The sequence below is a fragment of the Pteropus vampyrus genome, unplaced genomic scaffold, assembly GCF_000151845.1.
Source record: "Pteropus vampyrus isolate Shadow unplaced genomic scaffold, Pvam_2.0 Scaffold453, whole genome shotgun sequence".
NCBI lineage: Eukaryota > Metazoa > Chordata > Mammalia > Chiroptera > Pteropodidae > Pteropus > Pteropus vampyrus.
Genome location: NW_011889234.1, coordinates 1,050,324 through 1,076,055, shown reverse-complemented (window position 1 = coordinate 1,076,055; position 25,732 = coordinate 1,050,324). Strand labels below are relative to the sequence as shown.

Below are 25,732 nucleotides of genomic sequence, written 5' to 3'. Positions count from 1 at the left end.
GCCATTGTGACTAATATAGAAATTACATTAACAAACCTGTTAGAATTTACACGCTCAAGTGAACATTGAACACTGTTCTTTTAAAAAAGTCATCTTGAAAAGGCTATATTTACTTCAAATTGCAAGCAGATGTTTGAGTGTGTGTGTGTATGGGGGGAGCAAGAGAACAAGTGCTCCAAGAAACTGCCTGTCTCTTGATATTATGATTCCTTCCTATAATTTCCACACTTGGACATTTGGGTAATTACTATGGGGCCACAATATACTCTCTAAACCTGAAGCCCAGCCCCAATCATTGTGCAACCTCAACTTTAGAAGTAATTACTTTAGGACTAACATGTTACCAAGTGGGGAATTCCACCCATTACTCCCTGCAGCCACCTGAGCCCATCTCTGCTTTGGGAGCTCCTACCTGTTGTGGGAAATTCCTTCTCTTGTTCCTGTACATCTAGCCCAATTCAACTCCTGTCTCTTCACCTAGGGATCTGTTCACCATAATTCAAGATTTAGACAATGGGGTTCAGGGTGCTGTTATTATCCAATTACATTCTAGATTAAGAAAAATTTTTAATTTCTTGACAATATAGTAATTTTTAACATTTTGATAAGACACAATCACCTTTCAAATACTCATTTTCCAAAATTCATTTGACAAAGAAGCCGTTTGAAAGTGTAGAGTAACTAAATGTGTTGCACTCCTACAGAGGTACAGTATGCAAAACAACTGTGCTAACTCCCCATTAAAAAGAAAAGTAAAACAAGAGCCTTGTCACTGGGTGGGCACCCATGCTGGTGAATGAATGATTCATGTAGAGTACCAAAGAGCTGTAAGTGGAACTACTGAACAACTCTTGATTCTCTTTCTACTCTTGTCTTTCATTTCCAAACTAGGCAGACTTTCAGTGAAAATATTCTGAAGCGGACCATCCCCTATATTTGGAAACCATTGTTTATTTGACAATGAAAGCTGATGGTTTGACTCTGCTGACACTTAATTTAAAAATAAAAACTACTAAAGTGCAATGTACTTATCTCTGTTTCAACAAACAAAACATTTAACTGAGTCTTGGTGACTCAAGTTCATGACAATCGAGAGTATTAGGATAGACATAGGAGACCCAAGTTCTACTAATAGATTCGATTGGTAACCACTTACCTGACGAACCCTTGGTTTCTCTTCCGTAAGTTAATTGCCAAGATCCCTTCTAGTTTATATTCTATATTTTTATTAATAGTTATATAGTAATATGATATGGTATGACTTCAGAAACGTCTAAGGTGGGTAGATCTTAATTTTCCTTTTCAACCTTGGCTGCCTTCTGTGCCCTTCCAAACCAATAACAGGCTCAAAAAGTTGAATGTATGGATGACATACCTTTTTGGCTATAATTGATATTTCTTTTCTCCAGTATGATTCTTTTTGTTCTTTTCTGGCACAATCCATGGGTTTTCTTCTGTAGCCCTGTCAAACGTCTAGTTACTGTTACCTTTTACAGTATCTCTACCATTTCCATTTTTGTCTTTTCAGCCAATGAAAACACATTTTTTGATCAAATAAATAGCTTCTGAAACCTTTATTCTTTTGACTGCTTTTGTTAATGCTACTATTTAGAGACTGTGTTGGTAGCTTAATGGTTCAGAGTTCTAACCATTTTCTATGATTATCTAAAAAATAGTTTCTGAGCATCTACCATGTACCAGGTACCATGACAGTCCTTTATCAACTTGGAAAACAATTCCTTCAGTGTGTTCCATCATTAAAGTGGGGAAGCAGCATATATGACACCAAAAGCACAGACAACAAAAACAAAAATAAACAAGTGGGAGTATATCACACTAAAAGACCGCGCATCAAAGGAAATAAATTCAATTGAAAAGGCAACCTATGAAATGGGAGAAAATATTTGCAAAATATATTTGACAAAGGATTAACCTCCAAAAGATGTAAGAAATTCCTATAACAGCAAAAAAGACAAAACAAAATAATCCAATGAAGAAATGGGCTAAGGGCTTGGATAGACATTTCTCTAAAGAAGACATACAGATGGCCAATGAATAGATGAAAAAGTGCTCAAAGGCACGAATCATCGGGGAAATACAAATCAAAACCACAGTAATATGTCACTTCACACTTGTCAGGTTGGCTATTAGCAAAAAAAAAAAAAAAAAAAAGACAACAAATTATTGGTGAGGATGTACAGAAACTGGAACCCTTGCCCACTGTTGATGGGAATGCAAAATGGTGTAGTCACTAGGGACACAGTATGAGGTTCTTCAAAAAATTAAAAATAGAACTACCATATGATTCAATAACACCATTTCTGGGTATGTATTCAGAAGACTCGAAATCAGAATTTTGAAGAGATATTAGCACTCCTGTCTTCATTGCAATATTACTCATAAAAGCCAAGATATAGAAACAACCTAAATGTCCAACAGATGAACGGATAAAGAAAACATGGCATAAACACACACTGGAATACTATTCAACCTTAAAGAAGGAAATTCTGCAACGTGACAACATGGATGAACCTTGAGGACATTATGCTAAGTCAAATAGGCCAGTCAAAGACAAAAATTGCATGAATCCACTCATATAAACAAATGGTACTACTTCCTTGGATGTGAATTTTTCTGGCTGCAGGACTAGAAATGCTTGAGTTTCTGCGGCAGTGGATCTGTTGCTAACTTTTCAAGCAGTTGCATAGATCTTGTAAATATTCGTGTTCCCCTTATTGAATAGCCTATTAAACATCTTTACACAAAGTTGATTTGTGACTCACCTTGACAAAGTTTTTAGGCCTTCATTAAATCTATTTGTGTACTCATGCCACTTCTGGTCCTATCTTGTTATAATGCCAAACTATTTTTCTTTCATTCTTTCAAAAAAATTTTAATGATTTTAATCTTAATTATAATTTTTATAAATGACCTTAAATAATTTTTTAAAAAATTGCAATAAAGGAATAGACTTCAAATTCCATTAAAAAAAATGCAGAGGGTAGGAAAATGTGGTGGCTGTGTATACAGGTATAAATCAAGGCTTCCAAGGTTCAAATTCTTACTCCTCTAGTTACAAGTCATGAGAACCTTGGATAAGTCACTAGACATCGCTGTGCCTGGTTTCTGTTGTATGATAGAAATGGAGATAATAGTTCCTATTCTCAGTTGTTTTGAGTTTTAAATATCATCAGTAATATACTTAAAATGGTGTGTTTAGGATAGTTTGACATATAGCAACCACTCAAATATTAGCTGTGAGTAATTATTTTAGGGGGTCCCCAACTCCCAGGCTGCGGATTGGTACCGGTCCGTGGCCCGTTAGGAACCAGGTCGCACAGTAGGAGGTGAGTGGCAGGTGAGCTTCCCAGCACTAGCATCACTACCTCAGCTCCACCTCAGATCATCAGGCATCTATCTCATAGGAGCACTGGTCTCTGGTGCCAGAAAGGTTGGGGACCACTGATTTTAGGCTATGGTTTAACATTTACATAGCTAGGTTTACAATCTAATGTCAACTGAAACAAACCAGCACTCCGATCATATCATCTAACAGAATGTTTGGACATACTTTACAACGATTACTAAGAAAACTCATTTGATCTTATATACTACATTTTCTGTTGACAATATTATCAAATACAAGCATATCTCCTTAAGGGAAGCTGGATATTAAAATCTAGACATATAATAGGTTCAAAAACTGTTTTCCATAAACATTTAAATATTAAAATATTTTAAAGAAACAAAACACAACTTGTGCTCTGCCACTGCCAGAAAGGCTTTGAAGCAGTAAAATATTATGATTCAATAAAAGTGAGGACTTAAAAAAAAATACAAAAGCAAAGGAAAAAGGTCTTCATTAGTGGGGAGTAAAACTGTATCAGAACATGTTGGCTAAAGGAAGTTACTGCAGTTGAAAAACAGAACTTTATTTCCTGAGAGGGCAGCCAAAACAAAGAAACATGAGAGGTGTCCCAAGTTTCATTAAAGGAATCCCTCATTAATCAAGAGGAGTAATTTTTTTTTTCTTTTCTGAGCTAGCATAGAATACATGGAGAACACTGATCATAATAGTTAAGACATTTGATAGCGGTTAAAAAAAAAGCAGAAGACAGTTTACTTGTGGCAAACATCTTGCCTAAAAGGAGTCTCAATCTAATGTCCAAGACTAAGTTCCTGATTCCACGATCAGTAAATCCTACCCACAAACTGCTCTTCTCTTAATCTCTGCTTTAATAAATGGCAATTCTGTCTTTTCAGTTGCTTAGGCTGAGCTGAATCAGCTTTGACTCCTTTCCTTCATGCCCATCTCGAATCTACCAGCAAATATTGTCAGTTCTGCCTTCAAAACATATCAATTTGGGTCACTCTGCAAACTGGCTCCACTTTGATGCAAGTCACTGTCACTTCTCTCCAGGATTACTGCAATGGTCCCCAAACTGGTCTACCTGCTCCCTACCACTTCAGTCTATTTGGATCCCTTTAAAATATGTCAGATCATGTCACTTCACTGCTCAAAATCCTATGGCCTCCATCTCAATCAAAGCGCTCCAAAATCTATTTTCATCCCCACACCCCATTTACCTGTTGCTTTACCTACTACTCTTCCCTTTTTCATACCACAGAGCCACACTGCACTCTTTGGCATTATAGAAACACACTTCTACTTCAGGACCCTTACAATTGCTGTTCCTTTTGCCTAAACATTCTTCTCCCAAGTAGGCACCTGCTTCAGCTCCTTCAGATCTTTATCCAAATATCACCTTTCCAGTGAGTCTTTCTCTTGCCCTCTTATTTAATACTGCAAACACTACACACACACACAATTTTGTATCTCCCTTTCCTGCTTTATTTGTCCCTTCAAAACTGTTCGCTATCTATCATGCTGTCTCTTTTATTTTTCTTATTCACTTCTATCTTTCCCACTAGAATACAAACCCTGTGAAGGGAGGGGATTTTTTTCCCTGCTTTATCACCTAAGTTTAGAACACAGCTTAACAAATAGTGGATATTCGAATAGCTGTTGTAAGAATGTGTGAATAAAATTTTAGGGCATGGCCTTAACATATACTTATGTAAGAATAATTCAGAAAGCAGGAGATAGAATATAGTTCAATTATGTAGTATTTTGGTGATTCAATTTGCTACAGGGGTTAATGCTTAGAACATAAACACAAAAGAATGGATCACAGATCTTTTAGCCAGTGGTCTCTAAAGCAGGGTAGCACAAGATGATCTATTGGGATGAGGGACCAAAGTGTTAGAATTATATTTATCTTATAAATTTAAATAAATAACCAATGAATTTTCACAGTGCCCTTACGCAATATGTGTCAGAAGGGCAGCATGTATCATGCATGGCTCTTGAGGTACCCTAGGGAAGAATGGAGTGGGAATACTCATGTTAGGTGTAATTATATATTTACATTATTATTTCTATCCTGTTTTACGTGTTTTATATTTTTATATGATAGAAATAAGCAATTACAGCTTCGAGAAGACAATCTGGTAAAAGACTCTTCCCTTCTGGATATTTACTGTCTAGCTTCATGACTCTACCATTGTAGATGAAGGGAAATTTAATTCCCTGTATGAAGTAAGGAACATTTAGATATTAAGATTGCTTTGATAAAAAAAAGTTAAGCCATAAAGAACATCTTTCTTGCTAGTGCATTTAGGAGACCTAAATACAACTTCTTCTCCTTGGCCAGAATACTAACATTCCTCTAATACAACTAAGTAAAAGTGTTCTGTTAGGCACTGGCAAAATGACAGAACAAATATTCAAAATGCTTGAACAGAAAAATATTGGACTACCGATTTAAATTCAACAAGTTTTCAAAACACGAATTTTATAGAAAATGAACCAGACTTTTCCCAGTTGGTAGGAGGAAATTCGGGCACTTTGGGAAGAACATGGTCACTGAGTCACTATCTAAACTGTCTAGTATGTAACTTGCAAGGAACCAACTCTCTAGCAGGACTTAACTCTGAAAAGGGCCTCAATTATTCAACCACTAAACAAAATTCCTTTATTAATAAGTAAGGGATGTTTTCCTAAGAGAACCAGAGATTGAAAATTGTACCAAATTGTACCTTTAAATGCAAACTTCTCATTTATTTCAAGTGAATATTTTTGAAGTGTAGGGCAGAACGGTCCACAAGTTACCACTTCTGTTTTCTCATTCTGTTATGCAAAAACGAACTCACAGAGACAAATTTAAATATCTATTTTGAAAAGTATTTACTTAGTTTGAATAAATTAATTGCAAATAAAAATTAGCTACAATATATAGATTGAATAGAAATGACTAGAACAAATACAACACAGGATTTGATTTCCTTGCATTAGTCACAAAGCATGTGACAATCTAGAAAACTTCAAAATTAATTATATTTCTTTGAAAAGGGGGTAACAGTAGTTACTGATACATCACAACTAATAAACTTATAATACAAGTTTCCTGACATGCATTTCCTGAGTGAACCCAAATGATGATTTTTAAAAAACAAGGAAATTTTGACAAGTTGAAGTAAAATGAAATAGTTCATGGCTTCTAAATAACAGATGTTTTTTAAACCAAAAGAAAATTCAGAACATCGTTATAATAGGATAAATTAAAGCTATGCTACCATACGAAATTTTGCTAGTCAATTAAATATTACACAATTTTTCAAACGAAAGGAAAATAAATCGAAAGATTAAAATACTGATTCTGTCTAATCTAAAAGTGTATTGATTTCTACAAGTGCCACAGAGTGTTTGATGTAGTGCAACTGTCTATACTTTCCTTGTGGTGCAATAAGAAAAAAAAAAAAGAGGTGGGAGAAGAAACCTTTTCTTGCTCCTGAGAGCAAAAAAAATTATTGAAACTAGAGAATAAACAGACCATGCAAGCATGTCCCTCCACTCTGCTGTCAATGGTCCTTATCTGCCAACTGAACATTTGAGTCACACTGGCAGCTTTCCATAGAATTCAAACCCAAAGTTAAGGCTGGTCTGCTAAGTCAAAAAAAAGGGGGCACTACCGTCATTCAATGCTTTGCATCTCTTAGATTTCTTAATGTCTAGATAAGGCCAAATACAGAATAATTATTTAACAAGCATTTCTTTTTCTAAAAAATCAAGTCACTCTCTTTTCTTGTTAATTTATGCTTTTTCTCATGGGAATGATTCTTTTTTTCTAGAAACAGCGAACAGATGAACCATAGTTTGTATCTGAAAAATAAACTTGCCAAATGTTGCTGATACTAAAAACAGATTAGTTATCATGGGAGAAAAATAGATAATCTAGATTAATTGCATATTCAGAGGAGCATATAAAATGTTTCTTAGCATTAAGTTTTTGTTATAGTACTACACTTGACAGAAACATTAAGGGAAAAAAGCTTTCCTGATTATCTTCAATGTGGTTAAAAACAAACAACTTGTATACAACGGTAATATGAATTTGATTTTACAAAGTATTCTAATTTACCGAATTCCATATTTAGAAGGGGGTGGGGAGAGAGGCTCTCGTCCTTCTTCCTAACTTTGCAAATCCTTGAGCTACGCTCTAAACTACCATTCACACCAAGAGTGTGACACCATCGTTACCATGCTACTCTATCAAGAACATTCTAAGATATTTTCTATAATAAAGATAAATAGAAAAAAAAGTTAATATACAATGTTGCTGTATTTTACAATGTTCGCAACAAACTGTAAACTAACATAGTATGAACCAACAGTACCCTCAGTTATACAAAACAATTTTCAACACTGAGGATGGGTGATTCAAAAACACTATAATGAAGGCATCAAATTAGACTGTCTTTTTTCTCTTCAAAATAGATTTTAAAAACTCAATTCAGAAGTCTGATAATTTCAGAAATTCCTTTGCTTGAGTTTCCCAGATTTTTGCTCAAAAATTGTTACTATTTATTATAAATGTTTAAAAAATTTCTTCATCTTAATGCAAATGACCAGATCAGAGAAATTGTGACGTAGACAACAGGTTGAAAAACCCAACTCGCTTAGCTTATAAATTTATAATGCAGTCCTGGAGGACAACTGTATGTTAGTCTAGAGGTCCTTGGAAAATAAGTCTGATGTAGCCTTGTTCACCAGCCAACTGATGTGCACAAAAGGGACAGGCTGCATGAAAAGTATGAGTACCGTGAGGAAGTGGGATCTGGGACCAATAGGCAGTTGTCTTTTCTGAACACACATGCCCACATGGGCTAAATGCATGGGTTGGAGGACCGGCGTCCACATAAAATCCAGCTTCACATCCAAGCCACAGAGGGACATAGGGACCAACAGACCTACACATAGGACATTCACGATCTTTTCCATCACGTTCTTCTTTGTTTCCCCAGTTATGATAGCCATGCACGTGGCCACAATTTAGATATACCCATGGTTGTTTCTCATCGACAACATCTTTCCTCTTCATACTAGGAAATGCCAGTGTGTTGAACCCTACAGGGCACTGAGGTCGTGCTGCATTGATTTCCTGTCTTAAAGCTTCTAAATGCTTCACTGTAGGAGTGTGGGAAAGGCCTTCTGCAGTACGCCACAGCAATGTTGCACCACAAAGGTCAATTAACGAGCCATCTTGTAACTGATTGGTTTCAATTTCCACCTAGAGGACACAAGAATCAAAAAACACATTCACCACTGTGTTTTGGATTTTTACGTAAGGGTGTTGGTTTTACATGATCCTCACTCAAGAACCAAGATCGTCTGTAACTGTTAATAAATATTTAAGAAACTAACGACAGTTGTGAAAAATATAAGTTTGAAAATCAAGGATAAAATACTGAGCGACTTTATAGCAAAGATAATTTATGATTAAAACATCTGGCTAATCAGTAAGTCTAATATTTCCAATAAATATTATGGTCAAAGATATACAGATATAAGTAGAAAATACAGAGTGCTGTTTAACTTAGGAAAGCTTAGGTTTTAAAATATATTAACATAATAGGAAAGAATACATTTTTAGCGTGTCCTAATTGAAACATTAAGATATTATCCTCTAGTGTAGTATTTAGCAGTCAGTGTTTGATAGTCAGACTTAGTACTCCGTGTCAGCAAGAGATTTAAGAGTTTTGGGGAATATGTACGTAATGCAGTCAGTCCAATTTGCCCTATGTGTTTACTGTAGCTAAATAAGAAGCTACATCTCAGCACTTACCATTTTTCCTCTCTGCTGGGCTGATCTGGTTTCACGCAGGCTGAATACATTTCCACACACGGATATTTCTCTCCAGATTCCAGGCTTGGAGTCTTCTGTGAACCCATTACGTGGATGCATAACAAGAACACCATTAGTGGTTAAGCCATCCATCTGCCCATCCGATGTCTTCCATTTGGCAGCCTTCTCCTAGTAGGAATAAGAGTAAGCTTCCATTTATTTGTAATTTGGAAATAGAAGTGATTATGAAATAATGCACCAGTTAGAAAAAAAGCTTTTTACCCCAAGAAAGATGTTTTTTGATGAGTCAAATCCTGCAGCATAAATCCGTGCTGTGTAGGGGGGATTCCGCTCACATATGATTCTACAGGCAAATCTTGATATAGTGCTTTGCACTGACTGTGTATCAGAATTACTTTGACTTCCAGGAACTGTGTCAGTTACTACAAAATCAATGGGACTTTCAGTCGACCGACCAATCTAAGGGAAAAAGAAATATCTATAAACCTATTCAAAGGAACACAGTGGAAAATCCATTCAAGAAAGAAGCAATCAGGTGAAATCATTAAGCCTCTGAAATTTCTAAAGCTCAAACTTATATTTAACTCTGGGGGCATCTATACCCTTGAAAACTAATCTATCAGATTTGCTCTGATATAATAATCACTTAGAGTGTAGAATTAAGTGGGTATTTATGACCTAGAACATGTGAAACCCTCAGGGAATAGAGTTTAGGATGGCTGAGATTTCTAGATGGCTATAGATTTTAATTTTAACCCCTTAAGATGGGAAAATGTCTAATATGTGTTACTCTACCTTCTTGAACAGAATATAGTTAACATACAAGTAAATCTTTTATAACTCCAGAATATGACTATAAATAACATTTATATTCAGCTGAAGTACAGTGATGTCTTCAAGTGCTATAAAAGCATACAAGAACACCCATCCTTATATTAAGGGCTTACACAGCCTTGCTTTGAGGTCTTATGGATACTTCACAGATTTTCTTTGTCTTTTCTGGTAGGTTGTCAGTTATCGTTTCTTGCTGTTGGGCGCACTTGTCTCTAGCAGCTTACGCCTCCTCTAACCAGCTACTCTTATTCTGCTATGGATTGAGAAATCAAATAACCAAACTTCAAAGAACCTTTTCAAAAGGTTCTTGGTAAGAGCCTAAGGGACTCTCCAGGGAGCAGAGAAAAGGAATTTCAGTACTTGACTTATCTGGCATTAATTTTACATGCCTAGATATCCTTTTTATTTTCTTCCTGGTTCTTGGCCGTATTTCAGAGACAAGGTTCCCAGATAAGAGTTCTGGTGCATGAAATGTCAGAGAATTAAAAATGTCTTCAGAGTACTAGCTAGTAAATAATTTCATTTTGAAAAATGAAAGTTGAAAAGAAAAAAGGAAATCAGTGGAATGGATGACAGACCAACATGTGTCACAGGGTTTTAATGTAAACATTTTAAAATGTTCAGCTCATTAATGTATTTATTATGAAGTAATATCATAAAATTGAAGAATGTGGATACTGGAAAAAAAAAAAACAATTCTCTACCAAGATGATGACTCTTAAAAGTCATTCTCTGCATAACTGAGCCTCAAGAATTCCTCATATCAGCACACTTTTGGATAAAACTCTTTAGTGTTTTTGTCTTATCATCAAGTATAAAGTCTTTATTTGGTTTGGATAGTTTTAAGAGGAAATTGATTGACAAATATAAGATTGGATGTCCCTTTTCCTTATTTTAAAGATAATGATATGCAAAGAAAATGGTGTCAGGCTTTTGAAACTAAAAATTTATTTCCATAAATAAAAATACTCTTTTAGAGCCAAAAGATGTAGGCCAAGGAATGGATTGAGAATTGATATTCAGAGTCAAAATATTCGGAAGCAGAATTTATTTGGGAAGAGAGAATACTGATTTTGATCTGGGCCTTGGAGAAGTTCTGACACATCAAAGCAATTTGGTAATGATTGGTAAGAAGGAAGAAATCTTAAGTATCTATAAAGAGAAGAAATCTGCATGATTGTGATGATATGCCAAAATATAATTGTGTTAAGATAGACTTTAAATTTCTCCTCTTTCTAATTGTTACTACTAGCTTTAAAAATACAAATCTTACCATCTCATTCTCTCCCATTCCCATTAAAAGCCTCAACAGTTCCTTACAACTTATCTAAACTTATCCGTTTCTTATTTCTGGTAATAATTAGAAACCGACTTCATAATTTGCTTCTCATCTACCAACCCAGCCTAATTTCCTATTATTTCTGTTCACATAAAAAGTATATTCTAGCTACAAGCCACTTATTCATCAGTCTTCTACCATGCTGTGAACTTCTTTGCCTTTTCTTTTGTCAGAATGCCTTTCTGCTGGTTGGACTGACAAAATCCTACTCAACTTGATAAAAAGAAAAGGTCCAGATAAAAAGTCACTACTACAAAGTCTTGTCCTCACCCTTCTTCAACCCGATCAGAAGACTACTTCAGTGTAGCACTATGTGAGTGATCAACTTGTAATGTCTCCTTTACCTCATAGTGTCAAGCAATGCTACGAGTTGGAGTTTGAATATCTGATGGCTTGAACAATAAATGTTCTTGTTTAGAAGGAAAGCAATCCTATAATGCTTATAAAACCAGTTCTTCAAAAACTGGCTAATTTATCAGGGCAGTTTCTGATATATCTCAGGTTTTGATGTAGAAATATTTGGATTTTCCATAGGTATAATGCCTGTAGAAAGGGTATGATCAGTTTACTATTATTGGGAAAAAAACATCTATTTCTGTGTAAAAAAGCGAAAATCAAATATACCGCAACTTATTCAAGGACCTTCATAAGATGGTGATGATACTATTCTATAATTCAAGATGCCTCGTTTAATCACAATTTTGCCCCCAACTAACTTTGTAATCTTTAACTTACGAGGTTTCAGTAACTTTACTAACAAAAAGATAAGGGGTAAACAAATAAATACAAAGTACTTTCTGAAACTAAAATTCTAGTCTGTGATCACATATCTAGGTAACATTTTGATTTTTAAAAAGCTAATTAAACACATTAGTTTTAACTGGTTGTCAGCAAAATGTGGAAAACCACCTCAAAGCCTGTGTTACGTTCTCATTAGGATCCAAACCTTCATCTTCATTAAGGATGTTATTTATTTTTAATTTTTTTGGTAAAAGCAACATCCATATTCTAATATTAACTACAGAGACACTATTCTAAAAATTCAGTATTCCACTAAAAGGGTTGGGGGGAATGAATGACTTAAAAGAAATATTTTGCTATTGGTTATAATTAAAGACATCTCCAAATCTTTCACATTCGTTCAATCTTATAAAATGAAGAAAAACTGAAAAGTCATTGAGACAATAATTATAAGAAGCAACATTATCAGGAGGTATAGAGTGGCTAAGTAATGTTTAGCAAGAATTCTGATTTCAGAGATCATCTCTTAACCGTGCTACACTAACTTCCATACATGGGGTTTAGAAATAAATATTTATTTTAATGAAATACATTAAAATATGATAATCCTTAATCTGACAATAGCAAAAGTCACTGACAAGTTTTAACTTTTTTTGTTTTTAAGAAAAAAAAAATTCACATATTATAATACCTGAAACATATCAGTGTTGCTGTCATGAGTATATTCAACCACCACTGTCTGGGCCCGAGATAAGGTATATGATATGCTATGCTGGTCCTTGTTGCTTATTGCCTAAGGAAAAAAAAGATTAATAGCAAAAATTAGCGGGCAGCTCAATCAAATCAAATTTTAAAAAAGAAAAGTAATCTGTCACATATATGACATATTTTCCCCCTGAAATTTATGTTAGAGATTAACAACTTCAGCTGTGACAGTAGTTTCTAAGGTTGAGTGGAGTGTAGAAGAATACTCTGAAGTAGTTATAGAGTAAGAACATAATTTCACCATATAAAAACACCATAAAATTTAGGTCTTCTTTACAAGTATTTTAAATTATAAAGTAATCAAGACCAAATCTCATGTAGAAACTGAAAACAATACTCAGTACTTCTCTGATAAGGAGAAAATACAAAATCTTTCAAAAGTAATCTTACTTTTAAAGTAACTCAAAGAGTTTTACAAAGTTAACCAATAAGCAGAGTTAATTGCTTTTCCTAACCATTCTGTCACTCTATAGATGACAGATATTTGCCGTATACTGGATTAGATACAAAGAAAATTCATAGAATGATTAAACGTTACCAAAGGAAATTAATGTAATGCTTACGACTGTACTTCTGACTTATCCCAAACTAAAAACATTGCTAAAGAGAACTTTTCAGTTTTGTTTTCAGGCATTTTCTATGTATGTGAGTTGAAGATTACAGAGCGGGGAAAACCCAAACAAAGGAAGTGGAAATAGGTTGCGTAAAAGGAAAACAGCTACGAAGACACAAAAGAATGATTATACCCAGAGAGGTTAAATGAAAAAACTGTTTCTTAATTAGAGTTTTGACATTATAAAATTTTATTTGGTTTCAATTTGGAGCTAATCTGTAATAGATAGCGCCTTAAGACAATAGCTTTAAGATTAGATAAGACCATGAAATTTTCATATACTATACAAAGAGAATAAACAAATACCTGATACTAACTACCTAGCTTAATCAAAGTTTAATAATGCCAGTTTTGCTTCTGATATTTTAAAAGAAATTAAACTCTACAGATATAACTGAGGCTTACATGTCCCTCCCTACTCCCCTTTCTTCATAGAGGTATTCAACCTCAAGAATGCAGCAGAGATCATTCCTATGCATGTTATTTTTTTACTACATATTTATGTATTCATAAACATTATATAATTGTTTTATAGGTTTTAAAATCTACAAGTACTTTAACTCAGCATTAAGCAACTGATTTCTGAATCAAATAATTGCTCAGTATTTTGGAAGTTAATTCTTAATGGCTAAAGAAATTTTAAAAACATAGGTTTTTGTATACTTGGAGATTATAATCCTTTTTTTTTTTTAGTTATTAAACCTACTTAGATTGAGAATAAGGAATATATCAAGTTAAATTCTCACTGGCCTGGAAGGCAGGGCTTATCCATTTATCCCAGATGATTGTGTGACTGAACAGTTTTCTTCATGATCTCATACTACATTCTTCCAAATTTGAAAGAGGAAAGAGTCATTCTTTGGTCCCTAAGATTTTTTTTTTTTGTCCAATAAAGATGAAAGGGGGGCAACAATAAAAACATTAAGAGCATGGCAGTAAAAATGCAAGGGAAAAGTACAGAATAGGATATTATAGAGGTAAGGATTAGAAATATTTTTCATAATGATAATGATTCTCAACCTGAGGTCGTATTAGCTATATAAGTGGCATTTAAAAATATGTAGGTGCATTTTTTTGCTGTCACAACGATTTGAGGGCTTAAATAGTATTTAATAGGTGGGGACCAAGAATATTAAATATCCTGGACAAAGTAAGGCACACCCAAAATGCCAAGCACTCCTGTGAGGAAATATTGGAAAGATCCTCAGATTGCAGCAATAACCTGTTCACTTCTGCCACCTTAGCACATCCCTTCTCTGCAAAGCAGCAAAAGGGAACAGCTAAAAGAAACTGTCCCTTTTCTACATTCACTGGCTCTCAAACAGTAATAGATGAGGCCTAGTTAAGGCATAAGGACTCTTGTTTTAGACACCCACATTGGATATAAAACAAAGCCAAAAATCCAATTAACTTCAGGGACTGGAGCTATGACCTAAAACGAGGCATTATATGTCAATTTCTCTGTCTCTCATTTAACTTACAAAGATACACCTCCGGTGGTATATTAATAAAGATCCTGGGGCTGCTTAGCTAAAGATAATAGGTATTTCCAGAAGTCAAAGAACTCTTTGTAATTTTATTCACTTATTACAGTATCAAATTCAGTCTGTATTATACAATTGGAAGTAGAAGAATTCATAGGAAATGTGAAGATCTGAAACTCTCCATAATGGTCTATCACTCTAAGAAAAGTCCAAGTATCCTGAAATGGTGGTCCAGGTTCTGGAGACTTTGGTAGAAAAAGAAAAAGGGGCTAAACGCATTAAATAGGCAAGGAGATTGAAAACTTATGTTATAGATAAAGTTAGGTATTTGCTTTCATAGCTTTGATTCAATTTAATAATTATTGACGTCTTACTTTAAGGCACTATCCTAAAAGCTAGCAAAAAACGAAAAAATTAAAACAAGATCAGCCACAAAATCTTTGATAAAGACCCTTAGTGAAAGAAATTACCTCATCTAAAGATGCTGCTAGTACCTAAATAGCCTTCCTATACACTACATTCCCTGCTCAGCCTAGGCGAGGCCCCCTACTAACAGTGGGGAACTCCTTACCACTCTGGGGAGACAGGTGCACAATTCTAAATGCTAGATAAAGCCCTGGCCCTACTCCCACCTTAAAACAACAACAACAACAAAAGAAAAGAAAGAAAGAAAGAAAGAAAAGAAAAGAGAATATTTTCTTCTAATATCCATCCACTCGTCCCGGTTTGTCATTATACAAAAAAAAACTACTAAAACAAAAAAACTCCTGATGTCATTCTATACGGCAGCTCTTCAAATATCATGTCTCCAAAGTGTCTTCTCCCATCCAAACAAAAGGAAATTTCTGGTATAGAATGTGAAGGGAATGGTAAAGAATATAAACATATAAACATAAGTAGTCCAACTTCTCCAGTTAATTTACAGTTTTTGGTTTTTTTTTTTTTACCTTTGCAGCCTGAGGAGTACAAGCAATATGCACAGTGCTGGGCTTCACCCCATTTGCCTTAGGTCTTTTAAACAAAGCAAATCTACTTTTCCTCCTTCCTCTATCGCCGTTTGGGAGAGACCCATTATACCTGATGGGGGAGAAAAGTTTAGGTCATCTCTTGTTAAGAATCACACAATTCCAACAAATGTTTTACTTTGTTTTATAGAATCAATCCCTAATTATCTTTTAGCACATTTTAAGTATCTCAAATTCCTTTTAGCAAATGCTGATCCCCAGAAGTCTGAGCATGAAACAAAATGAGATTCTTGCTGGCCACATTCCTAGTCATAGAAAGTATGTTCTAGATTATACGCACAAAGCTAGAATTTGGATCCAGGTGTTTGTCATACTTTTTTTTCATTCTTTACTTTGAGTTATCTATACTTTTCTTCTCTCTTTTACCCAAGATACTCAAGAGCTGATTACTGGCATATCTAACTCCTTAAGACTCATTCTATTTTTTTCTAAAGGTGAATGTTTGCATGTGCTAATCTAACTTTTAAAAGTACAGTATGAATTGTTTAAAACATAATCTCCTTTAATTGTGAATCGAACAACTTTAAAAAGCTGAACTTTTGAAATAAGGAATTTTTAGACTTAAGTCTCTGCTACTTGAATGTACATACACACTCACATATTTTGGCAAAACCTGTTCAACTGAGAAGCCTGCTATGTAGCAGTTAAATATACTTTTGTTGTTCAGATATTATGACTATTTCTCCATGATAATATATGTGTCTTGAAGGTAAGCAAGTAAGTAAGGACTGAACTAATAGGAAAAAAAGTTCAAAACAAAACATTTGAGTGTTTACTATGTAGTAGGCACTCTTGGGTTCTATCCCATACATCACCTCACTTAATCCATCCTCATAAAAACACTGCGAGACTGGCATCACTCTTTACTTTTACAGATTAGGAATTAAGTTATTCCTCAGAAGAATGAAATTCCTCAGAGACTCGGAGGAATAAAGTTATTTCCTGAAGGTCACACATGTGACACTGGCAAAGAGAGAATCTGGATCCAGATGTTTGTTGTGCTTTTTTTCATTCTTTACTTCTCTGTTATGGCACAAACAGTAGCTTAATATTAATCTCTCCTCATTTACTGTACCCCGCCCTTCACCATCATTGGTCAATCTGGGGGGAATGAGGCAAGGAATAAGGACATTTTGAGGTTGGAGGAGAATGTGATTGTAAAATGGCCTATTTTAGTGGCTGACAAAGAAAAGAAGGGAGATTACTCAGGCTGCCATATATAGAAATTACACTGACCATTTATAAAAAAATAAAGTCAGCTAAGGCAAATTTTTCTAAAAGAAGAAAAAGGAAAGACAAATGAAATGATTATGTGACTTTAGACAAATACATTTTTCATTTCATCTTTAAGAAGTTCTGTCCTTTCTGAGGGTGAGGCAAAGTTTATGCAGTATTTGAGCACTTAAAAGTGATGGCATAAAATGAGAAAAGAGCTTCTTGATTTGGTAATATTGCCTTGTAGCTTTAAATTCTTTCTGGAAATAGGCAGGATATAAATTCTTAAAAAAATTTTTTTAACCTATATGCTAAAATTCTATACATTGTTCAATTTTATGTGTCATCAGATTAGAGAAACCTTACCCTAAGACAATGAGTTCACCATATTTTACTGGTGCTTTGGATGGATGATTTTCTTGATCAGGAGAAAACATGAGCTTGGCTGTCTTTCTCAAATTTTTGTTCACTGGTCAGGAGCCTTGGACACCTTTTGCATTATTTCCTAGAAGAGAAAAGTTTTCATTAATAATATAAACAATGAATTACAGTTTAAATAAAAATGTTATTTTCTAGCAGTCCTTGTAAGCACAGTACTATATAAATTATCACATAATATACAAAGTATGCGACATTTTCCTGAATAATGGTTGTATACTTACTACAATTATTTAAATAGATTAAAATGTAAATTTGGGGACTTCCACTTCCAGGAAAATGGAATAGACATATTTTTCCTTATTATTTCCACTAAGTACAACTAAAAACCCTGGACTAAATTATATACAAAACATAAGAAGATTCCGAAAAAGAGAGAGAAGGCAGATCAGCTGAGGACTTCAAGGCCCCAAAATAGACACAGTGGTGAGCTCCCTGGGTTTTCTTTTTGCCTAACATATCCCAGATTTGGAGCTAAAGAATCCAGCAAACTGGAAATGCCACTGGCAGAGATTTAAAAAAAATTTAAAAAGTGCCCTAACAAAAGCTTGGTCTCTTTAGCCAAAGGAACAAGAAAAGAGCAGCCTTAGGAAGACAAAACTTTTGACAATAACCACTCTACCGTAGCCAAACACCACAGAAAACACCGTGGTACCACCTCCACCCACTGAACTAAGAGCCAAATCGGGTGCCTAGAATTCCACTTCATAAGGCCATAATGAGAAGGCCCAACCTCCCAACCAGGTTAGTGTTAGGGCAGGCCAAGTAGGGAGCCAGGATTTCCACCCTGCTGGCTGGTAACATGCCCCCATATCTACCTTAGCAGTGTCAGAAGAAAATACATGGGAAGCTTGAACTTCCACTTCTACCTGGTGGCAACAAGGATCTCCTTTCCTTGGGGGTCAATGGAGGCCGAGTAGGGAACCTGAACTTCTATGTCCATCTGCCAGTAAAAAGGCACCTACTTTTTAGTATCAGGAAGTTAGTGGAAATACAAGGTTTAGATAATATCCAGAGTCTCAGAACATAATATGAAAATGTCCAGGTTTCAATAGAAAATCATTCATCATATCAAGAGCCGGAAAGATTTAAAAACATGCAAAAAGATAATTAAGACGCCAAAACTGAGATATTAGAATTACCTAATAAAGATTTTAAATCTTTTGGTTTAAAAGATTTAAAGACACATGCCAAGACACATCATTATTAAACTTCTGAAAACCAAAAGCAAAGAAAATATCTTGAAAGCAGCCAGAGAGAAACTACACCTTACCTATGGGGGAAAAGCAATTAAAATGACACTGGAACATACAGAGGGGATGGGGGGTTGGGGAGCTGGGATAATGAGGTGAAGGGTTAAAGAAATACAAATTAGTAGTTGAAAGATGGTCACGGGGATGGGGAGCACAACATAGGGAATGCAGTTAGCATTGATATATTGGCTAGGTGGAAAACCAGAGGAGAGAAGGAGCAATTAGGGGGATTGGTTTATAAACTATAAAAATGTCTAACCAATGTACTGTATGCTTGAAATAAATTTTTAAAAAAAGAAAAGAAAATGACATTGGATTTCTCACCAAAAACTACAGAAGCCAAAAAGAAAGTGGCATATTTTTTTCAGGTGCTGAATGAGAAGAACTGTCAACCCCAATAGCGAGCAAAAATGGAAGAGAAATCAAGACAATCTCAGATGAAGGAAAATCAAGAGAATTTGTCACCAGCAGATCTACCTTAATAGGATGACTAGAGGAAATTCTCTAAAGCACAAAAAAAAAAAAAAAAAAAAAAAATGGGTAAATACAATAAGTTTTCCTTATCTTAAAGTTTCTATATTACATCTGAAAGTCAAAGCAGAAATTATAACACTGTCTGATGTGGTTACAAATATATGTAAAGGAAGTATTTAAGACAATTATATATTGCATTCCTGGCATTTCATTTATATTAGAGAAATGAAGACTTATGTTCACACAAAACCTGTACACAAATGTTTATAGTAGCTTTATTCATATTATGTGGACTAATACTCAGCAACAAAAAGGAACAAACTGCCAGCACATGAAACAACATGGATGAATCTGTACAGAGAATTACGCTGAGTAAAAAAAGGTAATAACCTTTTTTTTGAAATGACAAAACCACGGAAATGAAAAACAGATAAGTGGCTGTAGGGAGTTAAGAAAGTGGCAGGAGGAGGTGGGAAGTAGGCGTGGCTACAAAGGGCAATAGGAAGGACTCCCTTGGTGACAGAAATGTTCTGTATTTTTATCAATAACAATATCCTAGTTGTGATATTTTACTATGATTTTGCAAGGTATTACCATTGGAGGAAACTGGGTTGAAGGTACACAGAGAATCTCTCTGTATTTCTTCCAACTGCATGTGAATCTATGATTACCTTAAAAAGTTTAATTAAAAAACATAAATTTGACAGAAGTATGAAAAACAAGACTGACGCCTCTGTTAAGTCAGAAAAATCACTATAATAAACAATCCCCACAATATTCTCATGTATATTTCATTAGCAGTTTTAATGGGACCAGGTATTTCCTGTTATCTATTTCTCTCTCTAGTCTTTCTGTTAGGCTTGTTAACAAAGGTTTCACAACAAAACTCTCATACTAACCCATAAAAGTCTCCTGGTTCTAAAATTCTACCAACAGGTTTCATAGGAAACTAATAAGTTAAAAATGCCTACTTTTTTCCCCCTACAGTACAGAGAAATATAGCCTGTATAACAGCACTTTTGGAGAGAAGGCAACAAAGAATATTTGTAGCTCAATGAATAAGAACAAGTAAAAGGAGAAGGCTTTGCAAGTTTGACCCCTTTTTATGCCTTATAAATGACATACACATTTAGACTAGTAATTCAGACAAACATACTAACTTTTATTATTGGTCAATTCTGCTTACTAAATTAACTTATTTTAAAGAAATCAAACACACTTTAATTATTTTAAGAAAAACTCCATTCAAATACACTATAAAATCCTCTTATCTCCCATATGAATTTTAATAAGAATTAAACTTATATTTTAGATTAAATTTTAATAACATTGCTTTGTCTTAATTTGGATTCCTATTTACAGCTACTTTCTATTTTTAGGAAGTGGTGGTTTTCCATTTACAGTAGCAAATAATTTCCTTTAAAAAAAGTTTATTTAAAGAAGTCAATTTAAATAGTACTAAATAGTTAAGTACACAGATACTGCAAAAATCTGAAAATGATATGTGAATGCCCGTATTTGGCTGACACTAGTATATCACATGGCTTGCAAGTATTAGCCCATGTTCTAGTTCTAGCTCTCTTTGAACAAAGCAATCTGTTTCCTCATTTCTAAAAAAGAAGAGACTAAAGTAGAATGAAGAGAATTCTGAAGCTGGAAATATGAGACCATCTGGTCTTAAAATAAGAATTTACAAGTAATGTGTACATAGCACTTATAGATTTAGTCCTATTGCCTCTATATCAAAAGAAACAATTTTTTGCTTAACAAGGAATTAGAATAGGGCTGGCATATAACCACCATTCTATTTTTTTCTTTTCCTTTTTTAACCTTAGAAATGGAATATTTATTTATTTGTTTGTTTATTTATTTATTTTTAATTAAGTTTATTGGGATAACATTGGTTAATACAATTATATAATTTTCAGGTGTACATTATCATTTGACATCTGTATATTCTATTGTGTGTTTACCACTCAAAGTCCAGTTTCCTTCGGCTACCATGTATTTGATTCCCTTTACCCTCCCCCTCGTCCCCCACTCCACTAGTAACCGCTAGTCTATAGTCCATGTCCATGAGTCTCTGTTTGTTTGTCCTGCTCATTTGTTGCTTTTAGGTTTATATTCCACATATAAATGATATCATGTGATTTTCAACTTTTTCTTTCTGGCTTATTTCACTTAGCATGATTATCTCGAGGTCCATCCATGTTGTCGCAAATGGCAGTATTTCATCTCTTCTAATGGCTGAGTAATATTCCATTGTATATATGTACCACAGCTTCTTTAGCCAATCATCTATTGTAGACACTTCAATTGCTTCTATGTCCTGGCCACTGTGAATAATGCTGCTATGAACATCGGTGTGCAAATATCTTTTCGGATACGGGTTTTCAAGTCTTTGGGGTAAATATCCAGCAGAGGGATTGCTGGATCATATGGTAGGTCAATTCTTAGTTTTTTGAGGAACCTCCATACTGTTTTCCATAGTGGCTATACCAATTTGCAGTCCCACCAGCAGTTATAACCACCATTCTGTACTTTCTAGATCCCTTAGCCAAATTAGCCTAGAAAAACAATGTATTTCCAATTATACTTACTCTGCTTTGGTCTCTTAAAAGGCCTGAATTTGGTATATTATATCAGTGATACCAAAGTTTCAATCACAGGAAAACACTCGAACTTGGATCTATTTCTGTATCTAATAATCTAAAACCTATAGTAAAACATTTGAATATTATTGGTTATTTATACGCTTAAATGACTCAATTTAAACAGTTTCCTTAAATTTAAAAAGGCATATAATCAATTATATATAACTGGCATTCTTAAACTACGAACAAAACATGCCATGATAACTATTTCTCCTTGAACTTTTCATTGCAGTCCTAATACATGTTGACAGGTGACTGTTGTAAAAAGTTATTAGAATCTTTATGTCTTCTGAAGAAAGATTCATGCTCTTCAAAATGGTTTAGAATCTTTAACAAAGCCCAGTAGCTAAACAGTGTTCTAGCACTCACTCTCTTCATATATTCTCTATTTTAAAATCTGGATAAGATATAGAATTCTTCAAAATCAATTCTTAAAGGCATGCACCTGAGGACTTGAAGTGGCTATGTACATCAAATTTATTCTAATGCCTCCCTCACCAGCCCCTCCTGTTGGCTAGTAATTAATTAAGTCAGTTGATCAGATCCCCATATATTCAGTCCTATCCCAATGTGATCTAGGCACAAAGAACATGAAATAGCACCATCAAGTCTACCTGAAACTGGGGAAAAATGTTGGAGAAAATCTTCCTAAGATAATAAGGCTGTTTTCTATAAAACATCTACTACTTTGAAGCTCTATTTGATCCTTGAAATTTAAGCATGTTGCTCTATCAGCAAGAATCTTCCCAAGGTAAACAAAATGTTTTTAAAGTAGTATATTCTGGAATAGTGTTATTTTCTGTGTGTGGTGGGAAAACACGAAAAGTTGGTCATAAAATATATAGTAACTTAAAATAGTCTCGTTAATTTGACTGACAGAACATTTTGAATCATTCGTTCTTTAGAGTCCAGTGAACTACAATTACTTTCAAATCAAGTCCTCCCTAAAGGAAAGGCTTTCCATAATATATAACTGTCAATTTCATCAAAAGAAGGAAAACTGGGAAATCAATCTTTGTCAAATTGCTCCCTCAACATAACTCATTTTCTTTTATCATTTACATTGCATACAGCCTTTTGCTTACTATCTACTAAACACAAGTACAAAATTCCTGCCCTAAAAAAAATTAAAAGCAGCAAAACAAACACCAAACAAGGGATGTAGATGTTTACATTAATCTTTTGAACACTTCTATTTTGGTGGGCAAGTAAGTAGGCACAAAAAAGGAAAAATGTGTTAAAATATGAAAATGTTATGATGCTTTACAGTGAGAAATATAATGTGGATTACATATATTACCTCTGATGAAACAGATTTCTATCTACACTAGAGTTCCCCTGTGGCTGATTTCAAAAGACTAAGAAAGAGCTGTTTTGATATATTTGTGGTGGAGCCATTTTATGCAACCAATTTAGTTAATGATTGAAGAGAGGTAAATTTATAGCAGTTTCTTGATAAGAGTGAAAAATTAATCACCTTCTTACTTCTTTCACAATCAGTAGGATTAATAAGCAGCATTTCTCCACAAAAGGAGAGAAGGAATAGGAGAAACAATGGTGTCAGCAGTAAGAGTTTGAGGTTATTACTGTCAGTGTCTTTTAGCTTTCTCAATACAGCACTGAAGGAAATGAAAGAAGTCCATGATCTTCTTCCCAAGATACAGGGCACTCCCTGGGCAAATGCCTCCCTTTAGAGTAGCCAAATGACATGCTGATATTCTATGACCTACAATAATAACCTATTTTCATCCTGATAGGAAAAATATTAACATCTTTGCCAGGGATGGTATTTGTTCCTCTAAACTAGGGTTTCTCAACCTTGGCACTACTAACATTTCAACATTATAAAGAGCTGGCTTGTGATTGATTAAAGGAGGTTCAGCAGTACACCCTGGCCTTTATACTCCCTAAAATGCCAGTAGCATCTCTAGTTGTGATGATCAATAATATCTCACCCTCTTTCTTCCTACCCCCTAAACCTATGAGAACCACTGCTCTAAATATTAAATTTGGGATAACAACTTGTTTTTACCGGGGGAATGTCCTCTATTTTTGGCATAGTGCTTGGCACATAATAAGGTATTTAATAAATGTCTGCTTACTAAATCATCATACCAATGCCTAAGCCTTAAAGGGTTATTACTATGCCTTGTGTTAGTGAAGACAACAACTTTAAAAGTAGTTGCAATTTCAGAATTTTATTAGAACTGATAAGAGTGGTTGGGAGTGAAAATGGGAGAACTATCATTGTACTTTGATGGTGATTAATTATTGATATTTCTATGCATTTAAAATATTTTAGTATTGAAACCACCTCTCTCCAGTGGTTGAAGGACAGGAACTGGAGCTGGGGTGGCCATAGCACTAGCTCTAAGGCCAGTGCTGGGTAGCCTGACATTTAGAGAAAGGCTAATCTGTGGAGGCCAAATAGGGAGGAATATCTTCATGACCTAGGAGATCCATACCTAGAAAAATTAAAAGCAGGCTTTAGAAAGCATGGGAGAATCCTTTTAAAGCAAATGGGGTGTCAATCTGAATTAACCTCAGATTAAAGTCTATCATGCGCTTGCACAGAATGTTAATCAGCAAAGTGCTTTCACATAGATTATTTTATTTGATTCTCATAATAGCCCTATGAATTAAGTAGGAAAGTCTTATTAACTCCATTTTCCAGATAAGGGAACTGAGTACGTCAAAGGCTAATGACTGATTTGAGGCCAAACAGGTAAGTCAAAGGCCAATGACTGATTTGAGGCCAAACAGGTAATATATGGCAGAACTAGAACTGAAACCCGTACATTAACTCATTTAATTTCTATCATGAATATATCAAGTATAATAATTTATCCCCATTTTATAAATGGGGAAATTTAAGTTCCTAGAAGTTAGATAGTCTGAGTTTTCTGATACTACTAATTACACCCCAGACAAGGTTGGGTGGGGCTGCTTCTTAAATAAGACTAAGACCCTATTATAGGACCATTTAGGAGAGAGACTAAAAATAGAAAGTACACCTGTGTAAAATAAACCCTAAACAAGTTACACTCCAGCATAGACTAGCAACAACTATGCAACTATGACTAGTGCTTTTTGAGATTTGAACTTTGTCACTTCCTTTGTCACTTCCTCAATGCTCATTCTATTTGTCAACCCTGTTTCCTGGTAGTGACCAATAATAAAAAGTTCAGTAAATGAAGTAGACTTAGCATGTTTATTTAAAAAATGGGGCGGGGAGAAATGAACCCAAGGGGAAAAGCAGGGTATTACACTAAGGAAAATTCCGAGTACCATCTGGAAGAAAAACTTATTAGAAGTGAGTTCAGACAGCCTAGGGACAAAGGCTGAAACATAACAGCCAAGGAAAAACTGCAGGGCAGTGAGAAAGGAGATTTAAGTACAACCGCACCACCCTACCTCCAAAAGATCACTAATCTCCCACGTCTAAAAAACGTACTTTACAACAAATGAGCAGGACAAACAAACAGAGACTCATGGACATCAAATATAGGCTAGTGGTTACCAGAGGACTATAGACTAGTGGTTACTAGTGGAGTGGGGGAAGAGGTAGACAGGGTAAAGGGGGTCAAATATAGGGTTTATGGGGAGGATGAAGTGGGCAAAGGGAATTCAATATATTGTAGCTGAAGGAAATTGGACTTTGGGTGGTAAACACGGAATAGAATATACTGAT

The 25,732-nt window shown here is 34.8% G+C and overlaps 1 protein-coding gene across 1 annotated transcript in view; it reads right to left on the bottom strand.

Annotated features, from left to right (window-relative positions):
- Nucleotides 1-6,222: 6,222 nt before the first annotated feature.
- Nucleotides 6,223-25,732, bottom strand: part of PELI1 (pellino E3 ubiquitin protein ligase 1) — a 45,950-nt gene continuing 26,440 nt past the window's right edge. The window contains exons 2-7 of the mRNA XM_011381865.2: nucleotides 17,589-17,727; nucleotides 15,930-16,059; nucleotides 12,812-12,913; nucleotides 9,468-9,665; nucleotides 9,186-9,374; nucleotides 6,223-8,630 (exon numbers count right to left, since the gene is read on the bottom strand). Coding sequence (XP_011380167.1) covers nucleotides 8,064-8,630; nucleotides 9,186-9,374; nucleotides 9,468-9,665; nucleotides 12,812-12,913; nucleotides 15,930-16,059; nucleotides 17,589-17,659 — 1,257 coding nt within the window. The 5' untranslated portion in view covers nucleotides 17,660-17,727 and the 3' untranslated portion in view covers nucleotides 6,223-8,063. The remainder of the gene's footprint in view (nucleotides 8,631-9,185; nucleotides 9,375-9,467; nucleotides 9,666-12,811; nucleotides 12,914-15,929; nucleotides 16,060-17,588; nucleotides 17,728-25,732) is intronic.